The 27,554-nt window shown below is 38.2% G+C and overlaps 1 protein-coding gene across 7 annotated transcripts in view; it reads left to right on the top strand.

Moving 5' to 3' along the window:
- Positions 1–27,554, top strand: part of MTCL3 (MTCL family member 3) — a 64,848-nt gene that overhangs the window by 16,389 nt on the left and 20,905 nt on the right. For all 7 annotated transcript variants that reach the window (XM_059400688.1, XM_059400687.1, XM_059400690.1 and 4 more), the window contains exon 5: positions 21,917–21,988. In XM_059400688.1, the coding sequence (XP_059256671.1) occupies positions 21,917–21,988 (72 nt within the window). The remainder of the gene's footprint in view (positions 1–21,916; positions 21,989–27,554) is intronic.

Raw genomic sequence — 27,554 nt, 5'->3', positions numbered from 1 at the left:
GAGGAAGGGAAAAGGAAGAAAGAAAGGAAAGGAAAGAAAGAAGGAACTCCCTTCTTTTCCAGGGAGTTGCACCTGGAAGATAAATTTCTCAAACTCCACATACATGTTTCAAAACTGCTGGGTCCCAAGTCCATCTATGCACTCCAGGGCTGCCAGTATCCTGTGCAGCATACTAAAGCTACACTATCTGAATAGCTTATTAATTCTGCATAAATCAGGTCAATCAATGTGTCAACCTGTAACAGACTGTGCACTTTTAACTGAACATTAACTTTAACTGAACATTAACACTTTTAACTGAAGAAAGAAAGGAAAGGAAAGAAAGAAAGAAAGAAACTGGAAACAGAGGGCTAAACAACATGTTTTCAAGTCTGTTGATACCATCTCTTCTTTTTACAGATTTCATACCTGTGTTATTTCAGATAAATCACTAATAGACTTAATTGCCTCTTAAAGGAAAATAGCTATTTTCCCTCTTCAATCTATTCTCAAGGACAACAGAAGAGAACATATGTGGCATGCCTTATAAGCCCTAAGGTGGTGTAGACATCAGATGCTCTTGTCATTATCACATAGTTTTAGATTCGCTTATTAAGACTTAACTCTTAGAAAAAATGTTTGAGTCCATGAGAGTGAAATTTTAGATGTAGCCGGGACTCCAACTCTTCTACACAGGCTTGTGTAGAAACACTTCTACTTTCTCTTTCCCTATGAGTGTCTATGATCGTGACGTTCTTCTTTATAGAACCATTTATAAAGCCATTCTAACTTCATCCACATGTCCCGTTCCCTCTTCCATGAGGCATGTTATTAGACCCGACCACTTCACCATCCAGCACTTCACCTTGGCAGAGATTTGAAGGGACATGCAGACACTGCAGCTAGATTGTCTGTCCCCGCACTCCCCAACAGGGCTGACCGCTGATTTGTCTGGGTGAATGTCTCTCCTACCTCTGCTTCTCTATAAATATTTTTCTTAAAGAGAAACATCTCAGCAGAGAGAGAAGGGCTATTGTATTCAAATACAAGACAGTTTAGATTGTTTTGTGCCTTTTAATGACTCCAAAGATCTGTGCTCTCCGAATTTAGGAACCATGTTTCCATTTAATTCACAGAAAGACTGTTATATATACAAAAACTGTAAATGCTTTTAAATGCTTGGGCAAGAGAAGAGGTGTTTAGGAAGATGTGATTGCTATCAGAGGAGCTCATCTTTAGCTCTTAAATTAGAATTTACGCAATTCCTTTGTTTTCCAATACTTGTGTTACATCTGAGTAAATATAATGAGCAATTTCACTGTATATTAAGAAGACTTTTCTAAATTGAAAATTCAGTTATATCTTGAAGATTTTAGACTTCATTGCATTTTAATGGAAATACAATCACTTATTTGATGTCTCCATTCTAATTCCATTTTTACATTTCAGGGTCAGTTAAACTGATCTTTATCCAGATGGTAAATGACATTTGAAGATGACATTTAAAGATGTCATTTAACTTCTCTCCTGACATTTTCCATTTTATACTTGTATATTTCACTTAATGGAGCCATTTATATTCAGTGTGATTCAACTCAGAGGTGCTTAAAATTAAAAATTCAAAGTATTCTATACTCATCTGCTGGCTAGTTCAGTTATTTCCAATTTGTCTAGCCAATTAATCATGGTGGTAAGTGGTTAATAAAATTAACTACATTATTTTTTCTTTCCTTCACAAAATAAATGTTCTTACCATTATGTTGGCCAGGAACCTTGAATAATAGCAGAAATAATTAGACAGCCCAATTGATTATTGTATTCAAGGGCATAATGAGTGACTTATATGTTGGTATGTAATTGTATCTACTGCCTCCTTGCATATGGAAGAAAAGATTTTCATAGAACTTGATCAAATGATAACCATCTGTCTGTATTTAGGAGGGTCTGTTTTATGGAAAGTATTGTTTTTTGAGGATAAAATACAGCTATCAGATTCACTTCTTTTAGAGGTATGGCTACATTTAAAATAGAATAAATATGTTCTGCAATTTGGAAGGTAATTACTCTATTTTTAATTCTACTAGTATTGGCTTTAAGGGTTTTTTCAGTAATACATTTATGATTCTCAATTTTTCTAATCATCAAATTCAAGAATAAAACAAGGAATTAAGAATTCTTTCTTGGATTACTGTTTGGTCTTTGTTAATTTAACATAGGATTATAAACAAAGATTTTTACTATTACTTACTGTTATAGTATTAGTTTCGATTTAAAGAATATCTTTTGCTTCATATGTAATTCAAACAATATACTTCCAGTTTCAATGCTTACACTATCAGTGATTTTGAACCACAACTACATTTTTGAAACCTCAGTTTTAAATAATCTTTAATTTGATTAGATAATGATCTTGACTTTATTTTTTACAGGAAAAATTTGTAGATGTTCTATTTCTTGACCTTTGTATTTTTGAAAATAGCATGTGGCTGACTTCACATAGAAATGGCAGAATGGCATTAGCAAGTGAAATTTTTTTCTTTTCACATTATATATTCTGTTCCATTATCTTCTGGCATTTGTTTTTCAGTGGAGAAATATGAGATTGGCCTAATTTTGATTCCTTTGTAGGTCAGATTATATTCTCTCTACATAGTTATGGATATTTTTCTTTACCCTTTGTATCAATCGTGGTCCTCTGGTAGCAAAGGAAAGTCACCTAGATAGATCTTATATTTAAGATTACTCACAGTGGTTGGGCAGGATTCAGAAAACATACTCTTAGTTTGGGCTGGTCAGGCATTCAGAGAAGACTGGCAACCCTCCCTACCCCTAGATATAAAGATGCTGCTGAGGAAACGGTGTTCCTGGGACCGTGGAGGACGGTCCACCGAGGGGGAACTGTCATCTTAATGTATCTTAGTTACTGCTCAGATACGGTGTTGAAAAAGTGAGGGAGTACTGAGCGTTGCTGGAGGGGAGAGGGGTGGAGAATGGGGTAACTGGGTGATGGGCATTAAGGAGGGCACGTGATACAATGAGCACTGGGTATTGTATAAGACTGGTGGATCACAGACCTGTACTCTGAAACCAGTAATACATTATATGTTAATTCAAAAAAGAAATTAAAAAAAGAAAAGAACAGTTAAAAGAAAAGAAAAAAGAAGTGAGGGAGTGAGGAGAAGTGCCTTAGACTCTCCTCCCATCCCTCAGTGTTTCTGCCAGTGACTTCCATTGGCCAAACCCAACTAGAAGGCACCTGGCAGGAAAGGTAGCATAGGCAAAAAAGTATGCAGAGGTAAGCCTCCTGAAACACAGAGTACAGAGAAGGGGCAAGAATGAGTCTGCATAACTAAGGAGAATAACCAGTTCAAAAATATCATCAGGACATATCTAGGTGGTGGTCTTTGTTTATACGTACAAAAATGTAGATCTGAAAATGAATATTTATTTGTTAATTATCTCAAAGAAGCTTTCTTGGGTATAGGCTTGACAACCACACACGCTTTATTTTCTTCACTTCGCGCCCCTACTACTTCTCATCCTTTCACCTTTTTTTTTTTTTTTTTTTTTTGTGGTCCTTTTCACCTCTGTCCTTGGACAAATTCTCAAGTTTTTTTCTCAGTATCATTGAGTTAATTTTCTGCTGTGTCAGTTGTGGTCTTTGAAGACTCCAGTGCAAAATTTAATTCTTATATTAAATTCAAGGTTACATGTGCAAATACATACATGTATTCTTTTTAAAAATATTTTATTTATTTATTTGAGATAGAGCATGGGGGCGGGGTGGTTGCAGAGCAGTGTCAGGGAGAGGGAGAGGGAGAAGCAGGCTTTCCACGGAACAGGGAGTCTGGGAGCCAGATATGGGACTTGACCCCAGGATGCTGGGATCATGGCTTAAGCCAAAGGCAGATGCTTAACCAACAAAGCTACCCAGGGACTCCCTTATTCTTGCACTGAAGTTTAGTGTCCTCTGAGTTTTCTTATTTCCAACAGGTTCCTAGTCTTCAGATCTTAATCTTGTCTATGACCTTCTGTTTTTAGTTCATAGAGGCCATGTTCATTATCTCATTAAGAACACTGTATTTTGGGACACCTGGGTGGCTCAGTCATTAAGCGTCTGCCTTCCGCTCAGGTCATGATCCCAGGGTCCTGAGATCAAGTCCTGCATCAAGCCCCTGCTCCCTCTCCCACTCCCTCTGCTTGTGTTCCCTCTCTTGCTGTGTCTCTGTCAAATAAATAAAATCTTTTTAAAAAAAGAAAACAATATTTTTAAAGCTGCCTTCTGTTTTCCAGAGTACTTTTCAAACATAAATTTTTGTTTTTTCCCTTTCCCTTTAGCTGAATACACTTTTCTTAGTTTACCCGATACATTTTATTGTATACAGATTTATTGGGGTATGATTTACATACCATGAATTTAAGTATTCAGTTTAATGACTTTTAGTAAGTGTACAGAGTTGTGCAACCTTCCCCACAATACAATTTTATAAACTTTATTTATCATGCTCCCTTGTAGTCACCTCCTATTCTCATTCTTAACCTTAGTCAAGCACTAATCTGTTTTCTAAATCTATAACTTTATACTTTCTGACTATGTCATACAATTTTAATTGTACGATTTTTGGCCTTTTGCATCTGGCTTCTTTCACTGAGACTAATGTTTTATATCAGTACTTCATTCCTTTTTATTTGCAAATAAAATTTGATTATGTTTGTATATATATGTAAAAAAGTATACACACACACACATATATGTAGCTATATTTATATATCACATTTTAATTTATCCATTCTTCAGTTGATGGGTATAACTTTTTCCCATTTTTATGAATAATGCCTCTATGAATGTTCACATATAAGTTTTTGTGTGGACCTATGTTTTGATTTCTCTTGGGTAGGTATCTAGAAGAAATCTATGGGTATATGATGAATTTATATTTAACTTTTTAAAGAAATTGCCAAATTGTTTTCCAATGGTGGTACCATTTTTTTTTTAATTGGTAAGGTACCACTTGATTGTCGCCGTCATCTTCTTTCCTTCTCCTCCTCCTCCTCCTCCTCCTCCTTCTTCTTCAGTAGGCTCCATCCCCAGTGTGATGCCTAACACTGGGCTTAAAATCAGAACCCTGAGATCGAGACCTTATCTTAGATCAAGAGTCAGACACTTAACTGACAGAGGGGCCCTGGGAGCCCCTGCTCCATTTTACATTCTACCAGCAAAGGAGGGTTCAATTTAACAACATCTTTGCCAACCCTTATTGCTTATCTTTTTTGGTATAGTTGTCCTATTGAGCATTAAGCAGTATGTCATTGTGGCTTAAATTTGTGTTTCCCTAATAATGTTGAGCATCTTTTCCTGTGCTTTTTTTCATTCACTTTCTTCTTTTGTGTAAATATCTATTCAATTTGTTTTTCACTTAAATTGGATTATTTGTCTACTTATTTCTGGGTTCTAATTTAAACTCTATTTACTCCGGGGGTTCCTGGGTTGCTTAGTCCGTTAAGCGTCCAACTCTTGATCTCAGGGTGGTGAGTTCAAGCCCTACATTGTGCTTAAACTCTTTAAAAAAAATCTAAACTATATATATTCTGGATATACTTTTTTTATTAGATGTATGATTTGTAATGTTTTCTGTGTTGCTTGCCTTTCACTTTCTTTATGATGTCCTCTGTAATGCAAAAGATTTTTATTTTGATGAAGTCCAATTTATGAATGTTTTTCTTTTATCACATATGCTTTTGGTGTCACTTCTAAGAAATCTCTGCTTAACCTACAGGAAAATCACTCCACTGTTTTTCTAAGAGTTTTACAAGTTTTAGCTATTACATTCAGGCCTATAATCTATTTTGAGTTAACTTTTGTGTATGTTGTAAGTTAGGCATCTAAATTTATCTTTTTGCACATAGATGTCCAATGGTCCCAGCACCATTTCTTGGAAAAGACTATCCTTTCCCCACTGAAATGCCTTTATCCATTGTACTTCTATTTCTTTTTCTACTTTTTTTCTTTAAAAAAAAAAAAATACCATTGAATGTCAAACTTTCCTTTTAAATTCAGTGTTGTCTCAAGACACACTCACTGTGTAACTAGTTCATAGTCCCTCTAACTGCTTGCTTTCAGATCCAAAGCTATCTCACAACTTGATACACACAGGTCCAATCCAACATTTGATGGCCGGTAGACATTTATCTAGTTCTGGGCTATTCGGAAGGAATATGAGAAAGTCTACTATGGCAGCACTCAGGCATGCTGACTATGGGGAAAAGTTGAATCTTAGAAAAATATTCTTTTCTTTATCAGTAGTGTGTGAAAACCAACAAACCCCAATTTGGGTGTTCCCAAGGCTTTTCTGCCTGTGGTTCTACCCAGGAAGCCCTGGATTGTAAAAGAGCCTATCTCATGATTCATTGCACAATTAATCATCTAGCTCCTTCCCTGCTTGGCTCCTACTTGTATTGGAGAATTGTAGTTCTGATAACCTGAGAGCTGCTGATTGCAAATCAGCCAGGCCCTTTCTCCAGATACATGATAAAACAGTATCTGTGCAATATTTATGCATGTATTAGAGAGAGAAAGTAGGGCTGGGACATAGAAGTGTTGGCTGCCCAAGTGGTTTGCTTTTTGATAACTTTATTGAGGCACATTTTGCATGTCATATACTTAACCCTTTCCACCTATACACTTCAGTGATCTCTGAGCAAATTTTCCATGGCAGGCAATTACTACAATAAATTAATTTTAGAACATTTTCATTACCTTATAAGATCCCTCATGCCTACTTACTGTTAATCCCCATTTCTTCCCTCCTTCTTGCTACTCCAGGCAACCACTAATCTACTTCTTCTACCTATTGGTTTGCCTTTTCTGGACATTTCATGTAAGTGGAATCATACAGTATGTGTCTATTATGTCTAGCTTCTTTCACCTAACATAGTGTTTTTGAGGCTCATCCATGTCATGTCATATATCAGTAGTTCATTTCTTCTTTTTAAAATTGCTCAATAGTATAGTATTGTATGGATACCATATTTTATTTATCCATATTTATCCATTCACCAGTAGATGCACATTTGGGTTGTTCCCAATTTTGAGCTATTAGGAATAATGCTTCTATTATATTCTTCTATATGTATTCTATTTTATATCTAATAATGCTTCTAGAATATTCTTGTGTACAACCTTATGTGAATGTAGGTTTTCATTCCTCTTCGGTATTTACCTAAAAGTGGAATTGCTGAGTCATATGGTAAATTTGTGTTTAACATTTTAAGAATTAGGGGTGTTTGGTTTTGTTTGGTCTGTGTTTCCATTTCTGCTGTTTCAGACAGTAAAGATTATGTATAAGATACGTTATGTTTCTTCATTGAATTCCATTGATACTGCTATTAAGGGAAATTTTTCTTGATTCTGGAAAATGCTTGACTGTTAACTTTGGTTTCCAGTGTTACTGCATCTATATTTGTATCTTTGCCTTCAAGCGTATTTAAATAGGGAGAAAGTGATAGCTCCATATTTTATTAGCCCCATATTCTATTTGACTAACAATGTAAATGGCAATTTTTCTTTAAAATATAATACCTTAGGAAATGAACCTGATTCATCTGTGACTACTTTCCATAACTTCCTTAATATATGGAATATTTTATTTTTATACCACTTGTATCTCAAGCTCTTATATTCATGTGTGTATTTCCATCAGGTACTTATTTATTATTTATAAAGGCATTACTATATGCATAGCTGTTAAGTTGCTCTCGTGTCTAAAAAAGATGCATGTACACATGTGTATATTCTTGAGCATTATATCAAAGGACTAAGCAAATTCATTTACCCTAGAAAATGGTACTTCTTTTTGTTCAAATTAGAATTTCAGAAATTTAGTGATTGTCCATTTATTCCAAAATTACTTAGAAATGGACTGACTCATTTGGTCAAATACAATACACTTCCAAAGGACATTACAATACCTCTTAATATGAAGTAAAATCATTGTAAGGGTTCAATAAACATGTTCTCTAATGATATCTGTAATACATTTTAGGTTATGTGTTTGATCTATAGACAGAAGTTACAGAGATTCTGTTTGGCCTTGTGTTTTAGAATTCACTGAGCACTGTTTACAATATGCTGAAATGCCTTCCAGGACCAAGCACACATACGTATATACACATGCATGCTCCAAGACATATATACAAATATTCACATATACACCCAGACATGTGCACAGACTCATACTCATTTGTTCAGTGAATGGGAACGAACATGTACAAATAAAACATACTCCATGGATGTGTTATTTCATTTTAAAAGCTTGGGTTCAGTTCTTTGCCATTTTAAATATACTATGTAATTTTTTTAATTAAACCAATTACTATGGAGGGCACATATTGTGTGGAGCACTGGGTGTGGTGCATAAACGTGAATTTTGGAACACTGAAAAAAATTAAATTAAATAAATTAAATAAAAATTTAAATTTAAATTAATTAATTAATTGAATGATATCAATTTGAAGGAAAAAAAACCAATTACTTCTTCCCCAACTTTCTCTATTTTTAAAAACGGAAAAGAGCCAGTTCCTCAGGAATAGTTATTACTGAAATTAACCATGGAAACAGATTTTTTTTCCAATCCATTTAAGATTTGCAGAGAAAATATTCTATAATCATTCTTTATTCACGATTTTTACTTACTTGGTATGTGATAGAGACTGCAAGATTGTGAATGTCCTGGTTTATTCATCAATGTTTTCATAAATTTGTTATAGCAAGTTAACTCAGTCTTCCTTCTTATGTCATTTGTTTCAAGTAATTTCAATTATGTCTCTAGTAAACACCTATTATACACTAAAGAATGTCTAAGCAAAAACAAAAAAACAAAACAAAGCAAAAACTGAGCAGAAACCTCCTTAGTAGCAATCAAGAAAGATACAGGCAAAGACAGAACAAAAAATCAAAATGATGCCAACATAAGAGAGTGCTAAAAACCCCACACTAATAAGATGAAATTTAATATGAATAAATGTGATGTCCTATGATGTGATTTTTTAAAATGTACACAAATACATTTTGTGTTTATACAGAATATATACAGAAATATATTCATAGCTATTTACACAAAAAGAGGCTTAGGGAGTTTAGTTGACCCAAAGCTAGATATGAGACCATGTCATATAATAAATGCTTATAAAACTGGGGAGTGTGGATGTATACATATATCCTGAAGAAGAAGAAATTGCCATATGTGTATATATATGTATATATGGGCTGAAGAAGAAAATACTTGACATGTGATTGCTCTCTTCCAATGTTTGGAGGGATTTAATATAGAAGAAAAGATAGACTTTTTTAAAAAAAGATTTTATTTGTTTGACAGAGAGAGAGGGAACACAAGCTGGGGGAGTAGGAGTGGGAAAAGCAGGCTCCCTGCTCAGTGGGGAGCCTGATATGGGACTCCATCCCAGGATGCTGGCTGGGATCATGACCTGAGCTGAAGGCAGAAGCTTAACAACTGAGCCACCCAGGCACCCAGAAGATAAGATAGATTTATTATTTGAATCACTTTAATTTTTTTTTAAAGTAGTCTCCATGCCCAGCATGGGGCCCAACACAGGGCTTAAACTCACGACTCTGAGATCAAGACCCTATCTGAGATCAAGAGTTGGACACCCAACTGTCTGAACCACTCAAGTGCCCCACTGTGAGTCATTTTTAACTTTAAGTGAATTCGGGATCGAAATACAGACATTTTATCCATTAGAGCCATGTGTAAAGGGATTGGCTTGCCTGCCTCATTTGGGAACAAGCTTCTGGAAAAGCACCGGCAGAGACTAGGTGGTATACAAAGGATTCCTGTAGGGTGCTGAATGGAAGATTGGTTTTCTTAGCACCTTCTACATACGTGACCTTAGCAGTCCAGGGCAGAGTTTGAACATTTTACTGTCACTAGGGGCCAACCGATTATATAAATGAAGGAACTTCTTTGTGTAAGACTGATGGGGCAAACTCAATATTGTATGTCTCAATATTTAGTTGCAACCCAAGGATGTCATGCCATAATCAGGACCTAACGTTACCAGGTCTTCCCATTTTTCAAGTGAAGCTGGAAATCTTGATTTTTAGAATGTAAATTGTCCACATTTTAAAAATTGGCAACAATTCCAAAAATGTTAAAACACAACTATGGGCTATAACTTTTTAACCTAGTCTAGGTATTATTCCAGGAACTAACAGCTACTCCTTTTCAGTACATTTCAGAAATGACTGAGTACTCTGACCTTTAAAATTTTATCACAGAATATCTTAAATGTATGTATAATTGTCTAAAGAATCATTTTAAAGTACCTAAATACTCACCCCTCAGGATCCTGGCACGCCAATGGTATTTTAAGCGTATTTCTTCCAAGATTCTGAACTTAGTACAAAAACTTCTGTATTAATAAGGTAGAAGCTTGTTGAGACACAATATAAAAAAGACCGGACAAATCATCATTTCAGTTTATAAATGCTGGCTGCAGTATATTTTTTCCTACTTTGGTTCGGCATAGAAAAAGGCCATAAGGCACTGCTATCGCTGTTCAGCCATAATTTGCTAAATGCATTTTAGTTGCTAAATGCAATGGCACCTAGAATTCAGTTCATTAACTAGAGCAAATTAGAAGGGAATAGAAAGCTCTGTATTTGCTCATGAAATTCATAGCATAGTGAGGATATATTTATTGCGGATAAAGGGTCTAAGGCATAAAATAATTTTTTTTAAAGATTTTATTTATTTATTTATTTGACAGACCGAGATCATAAGTAGGCAGAGAGGCAGGCAGAGAGAGAGAGCAGAAGCAGGCTCCCTGCTCAGCAGAAAGCTGGATGTGGAGCTAGATCCCAGGACCCTGGGATCATGACCTGAGCCGAAGGCAGAGGCTTTAACCCACTGAGCCACCCAGGTGCCCCCATAAAATAATTTTTAACAATTACTTCAAAATTCATTAACCAGGTTTTCAGACTTAAAGAAGTAAGTCTAACTGAGAGAGCTTCCCCTTGTTTGTGTGAAACTTTCTGAGACATTTGCATGTTATTTGCATGACACAAATAACAGAGAAGCACTATGTTGTCTTTGCTTTTTTAAAGCAAGATGGTCTTACTTTGGGATCCATTTATTATCAGTAGTTTGGAAAACCCACTAAAAACCTATACACTACTCCAAAAGAGGATTCTACAATGACATGAGAATTTCTTGTATTAGAAACTCTCTTGCCAGTAACCTTGAGCCCCTTGAGGGTCCTGGAGTAGTTTGGAGAATACCGAGACTAATTCTCCCTGAGGATCTTGTTTTGATCATATGGTATGAATCACACAATAGAAAGCAGGCAGTTACTCATTTCATGCCCAACTTGGGGCCTGAACTCATGACCCTGAGATTAATAGTTGAGTGCTCTCCCAACTAAGCCAGTCAGGTGCTCCATTTGGGTCCTAACTTTTTTTTTTTTTAAAGATTTTATTTATTTATTTGACAGAGAGAGATCACAAATAGGCAGAGAGGCAGGCAGAGAGAGAGGAGGAAGCAGGCTCCCTGCTGAGCAGAGAGCCTGATGCGGGACTCGATCCCAGGACCCTGAGATCATGACCCGAGCCGAAGGCAGCGGCTTAACCCACTGAGCCACACAGGCGCCTCTGGGTCCTAACTTTAAAGAGATATTCTTCACAGATAATTTATAAGACCCAACTATTACAACTTCAACTCCAGCTTCCTCACTATGTCACTTCCTCTGGTCCTATAGTATAACAACAACCCATTAATAAGAAGAGCCTCCATTTTTTTTTTCTTTCTTTTTTCTCTCTCTGATATCCCATGGTATTTAAGATCTCTTAAATTTTCTGGGGTGAAGTTGAATATTTTGCTGTTCAAGTTTTTGGCTTACCTGAATTTCACTGTACTAATCATGGAAAGTGAGTTCCAGCATAAAAACACTTATGCACTATTAGCAAGCTGTTCTCCGTGCTGTCCTTTTCCAAAGTTGGGTCTTTTTAACTAATGATCAGTAGAAATTTGAAAAATCTAATCCTACGTTACAGTTGAGGATTTTCTGAGTACAGCTTCCTTTAAATTCTTTATGTTTCACTTCTGAAACATAAGTAGAAAGTCATAAAATTAAAGTTATTTTTATTCCTCTGCCTGGGAAATTCACAGAAACAAAAGGACAATTGAAATTTGATAAACTAAAGGTGGAACTGACATATAAATAAGAAACCTATATCTAGGGAAACACTGTAAATGTGTATACATCACTTCTTCCTGAAAAGGAAGAATAAAAGCTAAGTTCAGGTGTGTTAACTTCAAAAATGTGCTGAGCCAGACCCTGTAATAAGCCTGACTGTTAGGATGAACTTTATTAGCTGTTAACTCATATCACACCTTTGGTGCTAACTGAACACCTACTTTTATTAAAAGAAACATCTGCAATCTGGAACTGGAAGGTGAGCCTTTATAATAATTTATTTAAAGCTCAGTTTTATTAAAAAATATTTTATGGAATCAAAATATTGACAAAGGCAGGAGAAAAATAGGAACAAGGAAAATACATTGAACTTTATTTTTTTCTTATTTTTGAGAACCCCCTTTAACTCTTTTTCTTGATCTTTTACATGAGTCTTTCGCTTTTCTGGAATTTTGAATAGGAGATTTTTTTCCCCATAAATATCAACTGGGGCTTTTTCAATTCCAATGATGATAAATATTTGGTAAATGTATCAGCTTTAGCTGTGTAACAAACCATCCCACAATTTAATGGCTTAAAACAATAATTATCTATTTACTTAATTCTTTGGTCCTCTATATGGATTATTTTGGTCTTAATTGGGTCCCTGCATTTATTTTTGGTCAGTAACAGCTGACAATCAAGTCTCTGTATCTGGAAGTTTGCTGGCTATTGTCTAGGACAATGGGAGTAACTAGGCCATGTGACTCTTTCTACCTAGCAGGCTATCCTAGACTTGTCATATGAGGCAGCCTGTGTCCAAGAGAGAGTGAGCACAAGTGTGCCAGATCCTTGAGGGTAGTGTCAGAACTAGCATGTCACCTCTGCTACCACACTTTACTCCTACCACATTTTATTGTTGAAAGCAAGTCAAAGGGCCAGCCCTTTTTAAAGAGGCACAGAAATAGACTCTGCCTCTTAATGGGGCATATTGCAAATGGCCTACCTATTGGGAGGGGGAAAATACAACCAGTTTTGTGAAGAATCTCACTGTGGAAAGACTTAATCACTAAAAAAAGGAAGGAAGAATGTTGAGGGTAGAGCAAAGGCCCCTATTTGGAGCACACTTGGCATGTTTGAGGAACCACAGGGATGTCTGTGACACGAGCACAAGGAAAACGGGGGTGCATGTGGTGACAGATGAGGCACAAAAGCTTGTTGGAGATGGGGGGTGGCAGACTAGTCAGGCAGGAGAGCAGTGGTTCTCAGAGTACATTGTGCTCACCCTGCAAATTCTGAAACAAATGCCTGGGCCTAACCCCAGAATCCGTTTTAATTGGTCTGGGTTGAAGCCTGATGCAATCTTTAGAAGACATTACCAGGATAAATGCAGTGTGTGATCAAGGTCTCCTAGGCCTTCGTAAAGTGTGGCTCTGATTCTGAATGAGACAACCAGCTGTGGGACGATTTTGCACAGAACGGCATGACCTGATCATCCTAGCCTGCCTCCTTCACCCTCATTCCCTTTGGCCCCCCAAGATCATGTCTTTATATAAAACTTGGGATCCTGCTTCCCTCTTTTAAGGGAGAGAGTGGAGAATGGTCATGAGGAAGATCTCTGGGTGCCAGCCCCTGATCTGGGACTCTCTCTGGTAGGTGTCAAGGATACCATAGGAGGGAAGGAGGAAGATTCTAGAGCCTCTCCTGTTTCCCTTCAAAATGGGTTGAAGCCTGTCTTAGTCCATTCGAGCCACTATAACAAAACACATACTGGGTAGCTTATAAATTTCTTATAACAGAAATTTATTTCTCACAGTTCCTGGAGCCTAGAAGTCTGAGATCAGACTTGTGCCCTTGTGGTCAGGTGAGGACCCTCTTTCAGGCTGCAGACTTGTATCCTCGCTAGGCAGAAAGGGCTGGGGAGCGCTCTAGGTCTCTTTTGGTAAGGGCACTCATCCCATCCTGAGAGTTCCACCCTTATGACCTAAGCACGTCTCAGAGACCCTACCTCCAAATACCATCATCACATTGACCATGAGGATTTCAACCTATGAATACGGAGGGTGGGGTAGGACAGAAACATTCAGACTGCCCCAGAGCCAGAGCCAGAGTCCCTGCATCTTGGTTTTCCTCCAGTCTTCCACTGGAAATCCCCATGCCTCTTTCCCAACATTGCTGGAAATTTAGAGGATGAGTGTGGGTGTGTATGTCACTGCTGGTGAGCCCTATGTTGAAAATAGAAAAAACATATTGCTTGTGTGTAATGTATGTAAACTAGGGCCCCAAGCCCAGGCAGCAGTGGTGTGACAGCGTAGAGGAGAACATGCTCAGGGATAATCCTGCCCTGTATGTTTCTTCCTTTGGTGTAACACTGTAATGTAATTATTCAGAACAAGAATGCTGAAGCTGGATAAATTAGACCCTGATTCTAACACTTAATAGCTGAATGATTTATCCTTTGAGTGCTTCAGATAATTGGTGTCAACCTCCTAAGTCTGTTGTAAGATCAAATGAGTAGTTACATGTTAAAAGATTAGAAATGTGCATGACGCACAGTGAGTGCTCAGTAAATCCTAGATATGAATACAGCTATAGTTTCCTTCTTGATTTCATCACTGTACAAATGGTTCTCTTCAATTTTAGCAAAAATGTAGGAAGCTTTCATACATATCATGTCTTTCAGTACCATTTTAGACAGGTTTTTCTCTGTTGTTTAATTGCTGAAAACATAAAGATGCTACATATTAAGAAGTAGACCAGATTTCAGTTGAGAGGGAGGAAAAGGCAGTCTCAAAATATTTTTAGAACATGAACAATCCATTTTCTATCATTGCTGTGCAAGCATGTGTTTTTTCGGAAAAACCTTCTAATTCCTGGCCGTCCTATGGATGAAAAAGATTAGCAGCCTCCTTGGGACTAGTTGAGCCTGGGAAAGAAAAGAATTAAGATGTGGACAAGACAATGCTTCCAACACTTTTATCTAGAGAGCCATCTGAAAAGCCTACTTTGAAAACGAAGATGAAAATGTGAGATTTAGTTCTGGTATCCCAAACAGCTTTCCTGAACTCGTGCCTGAATTCTTCCCTGGATTTCATGCGTGGAGGTGGAACAGGATGATAGGGTGGGGAGTTGCTGAAGGGAATTTACACTCACAAGAAAGAGACTGGACTTATGGGGCACCTCAGTTGTTCTGTCATTTAGGCATCTGCCTTGGCCTCAGGTCATGATCCCGGGATCCCAGGATGGAGCCCCACATTGGTCTCTCCGCTCAGCGGGGAGTCTACTTTTCCCTCTCTCTTTCCTTCTCTCAAATAAATAAAATCTTGAAAAAAAAAAAAAAAGAGAGAGAGAGAGAGAGAGAGTGGACTTATATTAGTTCTCCAACTTTCTCTACCCAAATGAGTCTTGTCTTTGTTTTATTAGAGTCAGAAAGTTAATAAAAGCTTACGGGAATATGAAAAGATGATTAAATATTTACCGAACATTTAAACGTGATACTTGAAGGTACTTGAGTTAGAAGCGCCTTACAGGCAGTTTACCTTTCTTCAAGGAGAAATCTTTTTTCAGAGCTTTGGGTTTGACACCTCACTTGAGTGATATTCAAATAAAAGTAAAATGGAAAATGCCTCTTAGGAAAGGATGGCCTGATTTCAGCCTTTCTCCGATATTAATTTAGAGGGCTCATTTTAACATTGCCCACAGGATAAAGTCTAAATTTCTCAGCTCCACAAGCTGACCTCAGTGCTTTATAAGTGTCTCCTTCTCCCTGAGCTCTGTAGTGTCTCTACCCCCATTACTTTTTTTTTTTAATTTTTTATTTCTTTGCAGTGTAACAGTATTCATTGTTTTTGCACCACACCCAGTGCTCCATGCAATCTGTGCCCTTTCTAATACTCACCACCTGGTTCCCCCAACCTCCCATCCCCTGCCCCTTCAAAACCCTCGGGTTGTTTTTCAGAGTCCGTAGTCTCTCATGGCTCACCTCCCCTTCCAATTTCCCTCAATTCCCTTCTCCTTTCTATCTCCCCTTGTCTTCCATGTTATTTGTTATGCTCCACAAATAAGTGAAACCATATGATAATCGACTCTCTCTGCTTGACTTATTTCACTCAGCATAATCTCTTCCAGTCCTGTCCATGTTGCTACAAAAGTTGGGTATTCATCCTTTCTGATGGAGGCATAATACTCCATAGTGTATATGGACCACATCTTCCTTATCCATTCGTCCGTTGAAGGGCATCTTGGTTCTTTCCACAGTTTGGCGACCATGGCCATTGCTGCTATAAACATTGGAGTACAGATGGCCCTTCTTTTCACTACAACTGTATCTTTGGGGTAAATACCCAGTAGTGCAATTGCAGGGTCATAGGGAAGCTCCATTTTTAATTTCTTGAGGAATCTCCACACTGCTTTCCAAAGTGGCTGCACCAACTTGCATTCCCACCAACAGTGTAAGAGGGTTCCCCTTTCTCCACATCCTCTCCAACATATGTTGTTTCCTGTCTTGCTAATTTTGGCCATTCTAACTGATTTAAGGTGGTATCTCAATGTGGTTTTAATTTGAATCTCCCTGATGGCTAGTGATGATGAACATCTTTTCATGTGTCTGATAGCCATTTGTATATCTTCATTGGAGAAGTGTCTGTTCATATCTTCTGCCCATTTTTTGATATGATTATCTGTTTTATGCGTGTTGAGTTTGAGGAGTTCTTTATAGATCCTGGATATCAACCTTTTGTCTGTACTGTCATTTATAAATATCTCCTCCCATTCCGTGGGTTGCCTCTTTGTTTCGTTGACTGGTTCCTTTGCTGTGCAGAAGCTTTTGATCTTGGTGAAGTCCCAAAAGTTCATTTTAGCTTTTGTTTCCTTTGCTTTTGGAGAAATATCTTGAAAGAAGTTGCTGTGGCTGATATCCAAGAGGTTATTGCCTATGTTCTCCTCTAGGATTCTGGTGGATTCCTGTCTCACATTGAAGTCTTTTATCAATTTCGAGTTTATCTTTGTGAACAGTGTAAGAGAGTGGTCGAGTTTCATTCTTCTACATATAGCTGTCCAATTTTCCCAGCACCATTTATTGAAGAGACTGTCTTTTTTCCACTGTGTATTTTTTCCTGTTTTGTCAAAGATTATTTGACCATAGAGTTGAGGGTCCATATCTGGGCTCTCTACTCTGTTCCACTGGTCTATGTGTCTGTTTTTAAGCCAGTACCATGCTGTCTTGGTGATCACAGCTTTGTAGTAAAGCTTGAAATCAGGTAACGTGATGCCACCAGTTTTATTTTTGTTTTTCAACATTTCCTTAGCGATTTGGGGTCTCTTCTGATTCCATACAAATTTTAGGATTATTTGTTCCAGCTCTTTGAAAACTACAGGTGGAATTTTGATCGGAATGGCATTATAAGTATAGATTGCTCTATACTTTTTAACATAGATTGCTCTAAACATTTTAACAATGTTTATTCTTCCGATCCAAGAGCATGGAATGGTTTTTCCATCTTTTTGTGTCTTTTTCAATTTCTTTCATGAGTGTTCTGTTGTTGACTGATGTTGTTGTCTGTTGCTCTTGCTAGGACTTCTAATACTATGTTGAACAAGAGTGGTGAGAGTGGGCATCCTTTTCGTGTTCCTGATCTCAATGGGAAGGCTGCAAGCTTTTTCCCATTGAGGATGATATTTGCTATGGGTCTTTCATAGATAGATTTTATGAAGTTCAGGAATGTGCCCTTTATCCCTATACTTTGAAGCGTTTTAATCAGGAACGGATGCTGGATTTTGTCAAATGCTTTTTCTGCATCAGTTGAGAGGACCATGTGGCTCTTCTCTCTTCTCTTATTGATTTGTTCTATCACATTGATTGTTTTGCAAATGTTGAACCATCCTCGTAACCCAGGGATGAATCCCACCTGATCATGGTGGATAATCTTTTTAAATGTGTTGTTGGATCCTGTTTGCTAGGATCTTGTTGAGAATCTTAGCATCCATATTCATCAGTGATATTGGTCTGAAATTCTCCTTTTTGGTAGGGTCTTTGCCTGGTTTGGGGGTCAAGGTCATGCTGGCTTCATAAAAAGAGTCTGGAAGTTTTCCTTCTGCTTCAATTCTTTGAAACAGCTTCAGGAGAATAGGTGTTATTTCTTCTTTGAAAGTTTGGTAGAATTCCCCAGGGAATCCATCAGGTCCTGGGCTCTTGTTTTTGGGGAGGTTTTTGATCACTGCTTCAATCTTGTTGCTAGATATAGGTCTATTCGGGTTGTCAATATCTTCCTGGTTCAATTTTGGGAGTTTATGGTTTTCTAGGAATGCAATCATTTCATCTAGGTTGCTTAGCTTATTGGCATATAACTGTTGATAATAACTTCTGATGATTGTTTCTACTTCCTAGTTGTGATCTCTCCGTTTTCATTCATAATTTTATTAATTTGGGCTTTCTCTCTTTTCTTTTGGATTAGTGTGGCCAATGGTTTATCGATCTTATTGACTCCATTACTTCTTGTCTGAAGTCAGTGAGTCTGTAAGGGCCCACCTATTCCCCTCAGTCCTTGCTTTTTCTTTTATTTGTTTTTACTTTTGTCGAGATTTTGTACAGCCTTCAAAGATCAGCCACCTCAGATGATTTCCTCTCATCTCTCAGGATCTGGAATCATAGTTGCCTCTTCGTCCTCTGAATCTTTTGTTTGTTCTTCATCCATTGCTCTTCGTTAATTAGTTTTAGCTAATTATCTACATCCTCTTACCCACTGTAAACAGTTAGATCTTTGGTGGGGAGGAGAGTAAGTCACATTTGTATAACCAGATAGTATAGTATCTATGGCAGAACTGAACAAATATTTACGGAATGAATGAAAAACAAAGGCCCACTGAAAAAAGCTCTCAGAATTTTAGAGCCTACTTTCCCTCATTTCCCTTGCATGATGTCCCTTTACCTTGTGGCCATTTGGACTTCTACTTTTGCATCTATGTATTTCTTCTATGACAATCTGATTATGGAAATTTTTTGCTTGCCACAACCTTATCCAGTATCCTTCGAGATCTGATTCATGCCATCAGCATCATTTGTTCTCCTCAAATTTTGTTACAGACCTGCTGAATTGTGTCCCAGAAATGGTTTTTTTTTTTACATGGAAGGCTTTGTTTTTCCCTTTCCCCTCTTCTCTATCTTCAACTGGCTGACTCTTCATCCAACAGATTCAAGATAAGATGTTACTTCTCTCTGGAAATTTTCCCTAGCTCCCCATACCATCTCCGGTTCCAGACTGGCTTAAGCCTTTCTCCATTATGACCTAGTATATAAAGATAAAAAATACTTGGGTCAAAACCTAATCCTGCTACTTACTTAACTGTAATTTTAGACCAGCTCTTCTCAAACTTTATCATACATCAGAATCACCTGAAGAGCTTGTTAAATCTAAGTGGTGTTTTAAGGGTGCCTGGGTGTGACTCAGATGACTACATGTCTTCCTTTTGGGCTTCCAGCTCAGCAGGGAGTCTGCTTCTCCCTCTCCCTCTGCCTCTCCTCTCTGCTCATGCTCTCTCTCTCTGTCTCTCTCTCTCAAATGAATAAATAAAATATTTTAAGAATTAATTGAGATAATATATGTAAAGTGTTAGAGATGAATTAGTGTTCAATCATTGCCAGTTACTATTGTTTTTACATTATCATTGCTTTCATCACAGTTTTAAATTGCTGACTGAATAGACCCTTTGCCTAGTAAATTAGGAAACTCATAATGAGCAGTGACTCTGCTGGTTTTATTATTACTGTATCACAGGTGCCATATAAAGTACATTAGTTAGCAGTAAATGAACATATAATAAAATACACTGAAAATAAAAGCAAATATTTAATAAAATGAATTTGGGTGCTTTGTAGGCAGCTTCTAAACAGACTGTTCCGGGATTCCCTAGTTCAGCTTGCTATTTTGGGGGGTTTCCTTGGGGCTGCTTTTGTTGATTGGTTCCCAAACCACTTTTGGTTATGGCAAAGCAGTGCTCACAGCCTTTGTTTCTAAGATTATACAAGCAACATAGAGAACATCTTTACTTCTGTGGAGAAGTAGAAATAAATAAGCCCACAGGCCATTCATTTGGCTCTAGTCTGAGTTTCATACTGAATGATAGCAGTTGCAACAATGTATTTCCCTGCCTTCTGGACCTGACCATATGCCTGCATTTAACATGGGATATGGGTTAGAAATTAACATGGGGAAAATGCAGCGTGGAGTTCTTTGCAGATGTATGAAGCCTCCGTTCCTGCTTTTACATTCAGTCTACACCCCCATCTTCCTCTTTGACCCCAGAACCTCGTATTTTCTGAATATAGTCATATTGAATATGTTTCGTTAGTTCAGTAAATATTTTTTTCCAATAGCTGCCCTGTGCCAAGTACTATTCTGATGGTGGTAATACCACAGTAAGACAAAGCACTGCTTCACAGAACCTGAAGCCTGGCATTTCCCAGCTTGTATGATAATTAATTGCTTCTCTGTCTCCCACGGTATATTGTGAGCTTCCTGATGATGTCTGCACAGTTTAATTGATATTTGGATATTACATTCAATATGAGGTATGTGGTAGGTATTCATAAATATGAATTAGTATTCATACAGAGAGATGCTCTGTATTATTTTGCTTACAAAGTATTGTTTGTCAGGGCACCTGGGTGGCTCAGTTGGTTAAGCAGCTGCCTTCGGCTTAGGTCATAATCCTGGAGTCCTGGGATCGAGTCTCACATCGGGCTCCATGCTCAGTAGGATGTCTGCTTCTCCCTCTGACTTCTCCCTTCTCATGCTCTCTCTCCTCATGCTCTCTCTCTCAAATAAATAAATAAAATAAAAATAAATCTTTTAAAAAAAGGTGTTGTTTGTCTGAATTTCAATTAGGGCCAACCAGTACATAACAATACAGATTTCTAGCTTCTCTATAAAAAGCCCACATTTCTGTATGACACCAATAAGCTGCAGATAATTCCCTCACAGCCCATTCCTTAGACAGAGCCTGTCCTCTCCAGTTCACCGTAACAATTCCCTACTGTATTACATCATATGCATGTGTCGGGGCATTGTATTTGTCTGCAGAGATGTGTGGTGAGGAAAGAGCAAAATTCTTCAAATTCTCCATAAATCCCCTGAAAGTTTGTCTTTACAAGCTTATGAAAACCTGCCTTCAGGGGCACCTGGGTGGCTCAGTGGGTTAAAGCCTCTGCCTTCGGCTCAGGTCATGATCCCAGTGTCCTGGGATCGAGCTCCACATCCAGCTTTCTGCTCAGCAGGGAGCCTGCTTCCTCCTCTCTCTCTGCCTGCCTCTCCACCTACTTGTAATCTCTGTCAAATAAATAAATAAAATATTTAAAAAAAGAAAAAACCTGCCTTCAACTGGAAATACCCTATTCCTTTTTGTTCTTTGGTGAGAGGAATGCTAACAAGGGTTTGCGTTTGTTTGGAATAGGTGGTATATTGGGTCATCGGTCTAAATTTTATCCAAGTTGTTTTCTGCAGTTTCACAGTGGGTTTCCTTAAATTATTTAGATGGTTGCCACTTACTCATCTACTGAGAAGTGTATCCCAGTCCTAGGTAAAAATACATGAAATTCCATCTGGTTTGGATTTTTTTTTTCTTCTGGATGATGATTGAACTAACACAATTTATTTGGTTTGGTTTTGTCATATGACAGTAGACACTTTTGAGACCATAAAATGGAGTTAAAATGATAGTTTACCAAACTAAATATGTTTGTGCTTTGTTTCAGCTATCCTTAAAAAGAAGAGGAAGCAAAGATCTGCCAAAATCTGAAAAAAAGACTCAACAGACTCCCACAGAGGTATGTGGAAATAAAATTTCAACTCGTGTATCAAACACTTCTAAATGTATATAAGAATAAGCTACATCTATAAGTGGACATAGTAGCCAGATACACTCATGCAAAAAATAAAATTTTTTTAATTATGCTTCTCCATTCTGTAGCTGTAGATAGAGGCAGTATAAAGCTCTCAGTGTCTTTGCTTATAAAGCTAACACTAACAAACCTATTATTGCTTAAAATGTTATTAGTACCTTAGGTGTTGCTATGTTTGACAACTGTACGCACAGTGCTAATCATCTTCATTCATAATTAATAAGGTCAAGAGAATGGCTGTTCCTATAGCATCAGGAGTAAGTAGAGAAAGGAATGTTGTAGGAAGGGGTGGGAGAAGCTTGTGATGAGAAGGCCGTAGAAGAAGTAATTCTCTATGCCAGTGATTGGGGAAGCAAAAGAAAGGAAATGAATAAAAATAAAACTTAAGGGATGTACTAAGAGAAGCCTGGAGGTGCTGATAGATGTAATGGAGGAGATTTTAAAACTCTAGAGGAAGTATTTGGGGTCAGAAATGACATGGCTCTCCATAAAAATTGGCTACTTATTGACTTTTGCATGCATCAGTTGGAATCGCATATTACAGCATACTTTTTTATATTATTACAATTTGTATTCTCATTAGATAATAATTTTAACTAAAGCGATATTGAAATATCCAAAATTTGGAAAAGTTGATGTCAATTTTTTTAAAAACACAACTTATTAAATTTATTTTAAAAGATTTATTTATTTATTCATTTTAGAGAGAGAGCATACAAGTGGGGAGAGGGGCAGAGGGAGAGAATCTTAACTAGCCTCCCAGCTGAACACGGAGCTGAGTGCAGGGTTCCATCCCACAACCCAGGAGATCATGCCCCGAGCTGAAACCAAGAGTCAGATGACTCAACCGACTGAGCCACCCAGGCATCTCATAAAACACAGCATCTTGAATGTTTATCTTCCCTTTTCTTCTCTCTCTCTGCTCTGTTCTTGGTTAACTTTTTTCCTGGTCCTGGCACAGGATATCAAGAAGGGTCAGCAGTTCCATAGTCCCAAAGAGTCTCAGAGCCAGGGCCTTACTCCATTTTATATCTTTCTCGTTGTGTTACTAAGTTCAAAGATGCTCTGTCACTGTAGCTGTCTCACTCTGCCTTTGCCATGACTGTAGCCACCTTCTCTACATATTGTGCTATGGGTCATCTCCCTTGTTGCCGTCAATTCTCTTCTCCACCTCACTGATGGAGAAGGGACTATATTCTCCCTGTTCTAAAATTTAAAGTCATCTTTAATCAGCAGTTTATTTCTTCTAAATCTCACATTTGGCCTATTTTTTTTACTTCCTATATTAAAGTTTACTTATTTCTGCAACAATACTCTTATCCAGGAACATCTAAGAGTTTGTTTGTAGCTCCCTCAATGCACATGTGGGCACCTTTCTGTAAAAGACATCCACACCTTTCGTGGGTTTCCCAGTGGGACCTGGGACCTTACAACAATCAAGAAACACTGCGGTCTACCCGTTTTTATTTCGTGGCGCAAACATCTGGGAAATTTTAAGTGTGCTGTTGTGGCCATTAAAGTCCCTGCTAGTGTTTCCAGTTCATTTATTTTCAGAGATTATTACCTGTAGTTTTTCAAAAACCACCCCAGTGGATTGAGCAGGACTGTCTTGGATAGGAGATCTCAATTATAAAGTAGTCCGCAGATGATTCTATTACTCAGTCAAGGTTGAGGACCATCGATTCTTAGATTACTGCCAGCCTCCCATTCTACTGTTTACATATTCATCTCCCATACTTGGCCAGGGTGGATTGTCATCATGGGTCATGTTATGCAGCTTTGACTTGTCAGTGTCTAGTGTCTGATACTACAACGTGTTCAGTATGCGCTTTTGAATAGTCTCGTGTCTCCTTTATCTAGATTGAGCCACAAGAAATTGCCAGCATGCTGTGATTTTGACCTATGCAAATGACAATTCCATATGGCTCAACCTACTATTATTTGTACGGCTTCATACTTCATTTTTATTTGCTTCACCTTCTTCGATGTATGATTTACTCGTTCCTTCAGCACCACAGTGACTTTATGTACTGAGAAATGGTATCACACACAGTTAAGGGCAGTGACATGCCAGCTGTATGGCCTTAGATGACTTACTTATTCTTTCTATGCCTTTGTTTCTTCATCTGTAAAAGGGGATCATAATAAAGAGTGGTACGAGTTAAATGAGTTTAAACCATGCAATTCATTAGGAATGTTATTTAGCATCTAGTAGTGGCTCAGTCAAAGCTGGGGTCAACTCAGCCCAGGTGGCCCCTCATCGTCCTAATGCTCCCCTTCTTCACATGTCATTCATATCTTCTTAAGAGTGAGTCTTTACACAAAAATAAGAGACCACTTGCTTCACATGTCAAAGCACTGTAATGTTTCTTGCCTAGCATTAACTGTGGACAATAGGAGCAAGCAGGTACTGCCCAGACACTGTCAACCAGGCACTTCCCATACCATCTCGGATTTAATGTTTTCAGCATTTATACACAGTATTTCCATGCTCAGCTGTAAATGCAGCTACAATACTTAGTTTACAGGCTGTGCATGCAGGGCACACTGGCTTACAGGTTCTTAAGTTCGTGGCATTGTAGAAACTATCACACTTTGTATACTGAAAAGATTTTATTTTATTTTATTTTTAAGATTTTATTTATTTATTTGACAGAAAGAAACACAGTGAGAAAGGGAACACAAGCAGGAGGAGTAGGAGAGGGAGAAGGAGGCTTCCTGCTGATCAGGGAGCCCAACGTGGGGCTTGATCCCAGGACCCTGGGATCATGACCAGGGCTGAAGGCAGACGCATAATGACTGAGCCACCAGGCACCCTGAAAAGATTTCTTTTTAAGCTATGTTGCCCATCATTTTCTCCTTCCCTCTTAGGGACTCTCTTACATGTAGTATATGTCCAAGTCTTAAAATAAGGTTTATGTTTTCATTCCTTTAAGGCAGGGGAGTTTACATATACCCAAATCAGGTAGCCTTCCCTTGCTAAAACATTAAACGTTATGTTTGCTTAATGTAGCCTAGTGAAGTGTGATTCTGCTCCAGTCTGTGACTTAGACCACATCCAGTGCTATTTTGGTTGGATTCAAACTGCAGTATTTTACTAACACTTTTTTTTTTTTTTTAACTAGCAAATAAAGTCCTAGACTTGCAATCAAGGAGTACTACCGTACTCAACCTAACTTCCTAGTCTCCCCTACTCTTACTTTCTAACAAAGCATAGCTTATGTAAAAGCATATTGGACTAGCTTATTGCTGGTCACCTTTCTATTCAAGCATTGTTTCTTTCTTTCTTTTTTTTTTTTTTTAAAGATTTTATTTATTTATTTGCCAGAGAGAAAAAGAAAGAGAGAGAGAGTGAGCACAGGCAGGCAGAGTGGCAGCAGAGGCAGAGGGAGAGCAGGCTCCCCGCCGAGCAAGGAGCCCGATGTGGGACTCGATCCCAGGACGCTGGGATCATGACCTGAGTCGAAGGCAGCCGCTTAACCGACTGAGCCACCCAGGCATCCCCAAGCATTGTTTCTAATTCCTTCATGATATTTGACTCTCTTGCCCACCCGCCACACCTTGAGCCATGTCTTATGTGTCTCTTTTTCTTTTCTTCTCTTCGGTTCCTTTCAGAACTGCTCTCATAGCTTCAACCATCACCTCTATACATCTCATTCTCCTGTTCCTCCCCTTTGCACCTGAACTCTCTACAGGGCCAGAGGTGTAATCTTTGTAATCTTGGGCCCGAGAGTTCACTTGCCTTTAATAGATGTTTCCGCTAGATACCCCTCCACTGACACACCTCGAAGACAGCATTTTAATACACTTAGACCCATCTTCTTCACACCTCCTCCTCTTTGTTCATTCTCTTTCCCTGTCATTAGCAGCACCATCCAGTAACCAGGGTTATCTTTGAGTCTTCTGCTGATTCGATAGTAAATATTGTTCTGTGTCCTTGGTTTCATACTCACCCAACCTATAGTCTCTTGTAGAACAGCTTCTCTCTTACCTTGTGAAATAGTTTCACGTCAAATCTTTCTGTGATTTACATTGTCATCCTTCTCAATCACTGTGCTCTGGGGAATTCTCTCATCTCTTCTCCCTGTGCTTCTTTCTGTCCTTTCTTCTATACCCCTTCTAGAGGGAAGTATACAAACCAACACATCCGATTTCTTTTCTTTTACCCCATTGTCCTACTTTCCTTCTCTTGTGCTGCTTGTATAGAGGCAACTCGAACAGTGGAAAGAAGTAAGAGTTTTGGAATCAGTCTGGTTACAGATGTGCTGTCACTTATTAACTTGTGCTCTACAGGTTAACCAACCTTTCTGAACCTCATCTGCCTATAAAGTAGAACTAGATCCTTATAGGGCTAATGTCAGGGCATAATGATATAAAGAATGTGATGGTCAGGCTCTGTGCACTCATCAGCTCTCAACCCTTCCATATTAATTCTCATTAGCACAAAGGAGGACAGGAGACCTGTGCTCTCCTTGTTCTACATCTCTTCCATCTCAAAGGCTCTGGGCCATATTTAATGAGCATCTCTGGCAGAAGCTCATTATTCCGACCTTCACTACCAGTGGTTGCTGCTACTTTACCACAATTCATTTCAAACACAACTGACTCATTGCTGGGCAAAGAAGGCGTTTTTATTTCCATTTTAAAAATGAGAAGGGGCACCTGGGTGGCTCAGTCCATTAAGCATTTGCCTTCGGCTCATGTCATGATCTCAGGGTGCTGGGATCCTCATAGGACACCCTGCTCAACGGAGAGCCTGCCTCTCCCTCTCTCTCTCTGCCCCTTCCTACCCTCCACTCATGCTCTCTTTCTCTGCCTCTCTCAAATAAATAAATAAAATCTTTTATAAAAAACGTATTTAAAAACGAGGAAAACAAAATCACAGAAGTTACGCAGTTGACCCAAAGTACATACTTAAAAGCAAATGTGGGGAAATTATCCTCAGGAAATGTGTCCTTAGGCATAATAATGTACTTTGATATTAGTTAGCTCTCAGCAAGTTGATTTCCAATTTTAGTTTGTTTGTACTTTTCAATTTAGTCAGTGATTAGTGTTTGCAAGTTGCCTAAGAATTGTGAGAAGAGCTTCCATAAGATCTACTCCATCATCCATTTACCGGGCAGAACCAATTTTATTCGTTTTAGACTGATGAGGAATATATCCTTTTTTTTTTTAATTTTTAAGATTATTTATTTACTTATTTGATAGAGATTACAAATAGGCAGAGAGGCAGGTGGGTGGGGGGGAAGCAGGCTCCCTGCTGAGCAGAGAGCCCGATTTGGGGCTCAATCCCAGGACCTTGAGATCATGACCTGAGCTGAAGGCAGAGGCTTAACCCACAGAGCCACTCAGATGCCCCCTTATTTTTAAAATGATTATGAAATACTTGCCAGTTTCTCCTCGGAGGAGCCATTCCAGTGTTAAATTTTCCTTACTTTAAATAAGGTCTTTAAGTAATCAATTTTGCCTTGAATGAAGATGGAGGAGAGAA

Source organism: Mustela nigripes, chromosome 5 (assembly GCF_022355385.1).
Source record: "Mustela nigripes isolate SB6536 chromosome 5, MUSNIG.SB6536, whole genome shotgun sequence".
Classification (NCBI taxonomy): domain Eukaryota; kingdom Metazoa; phylum Chordata; class Mammalia; order Carnivora; family Mustelidae; genus Mustela; species Mustela nigripes.
Note: the sequence above shows the minus strand (reverse complement) of the source record. Positions and strands in the feature narration are given on the sequence as shown.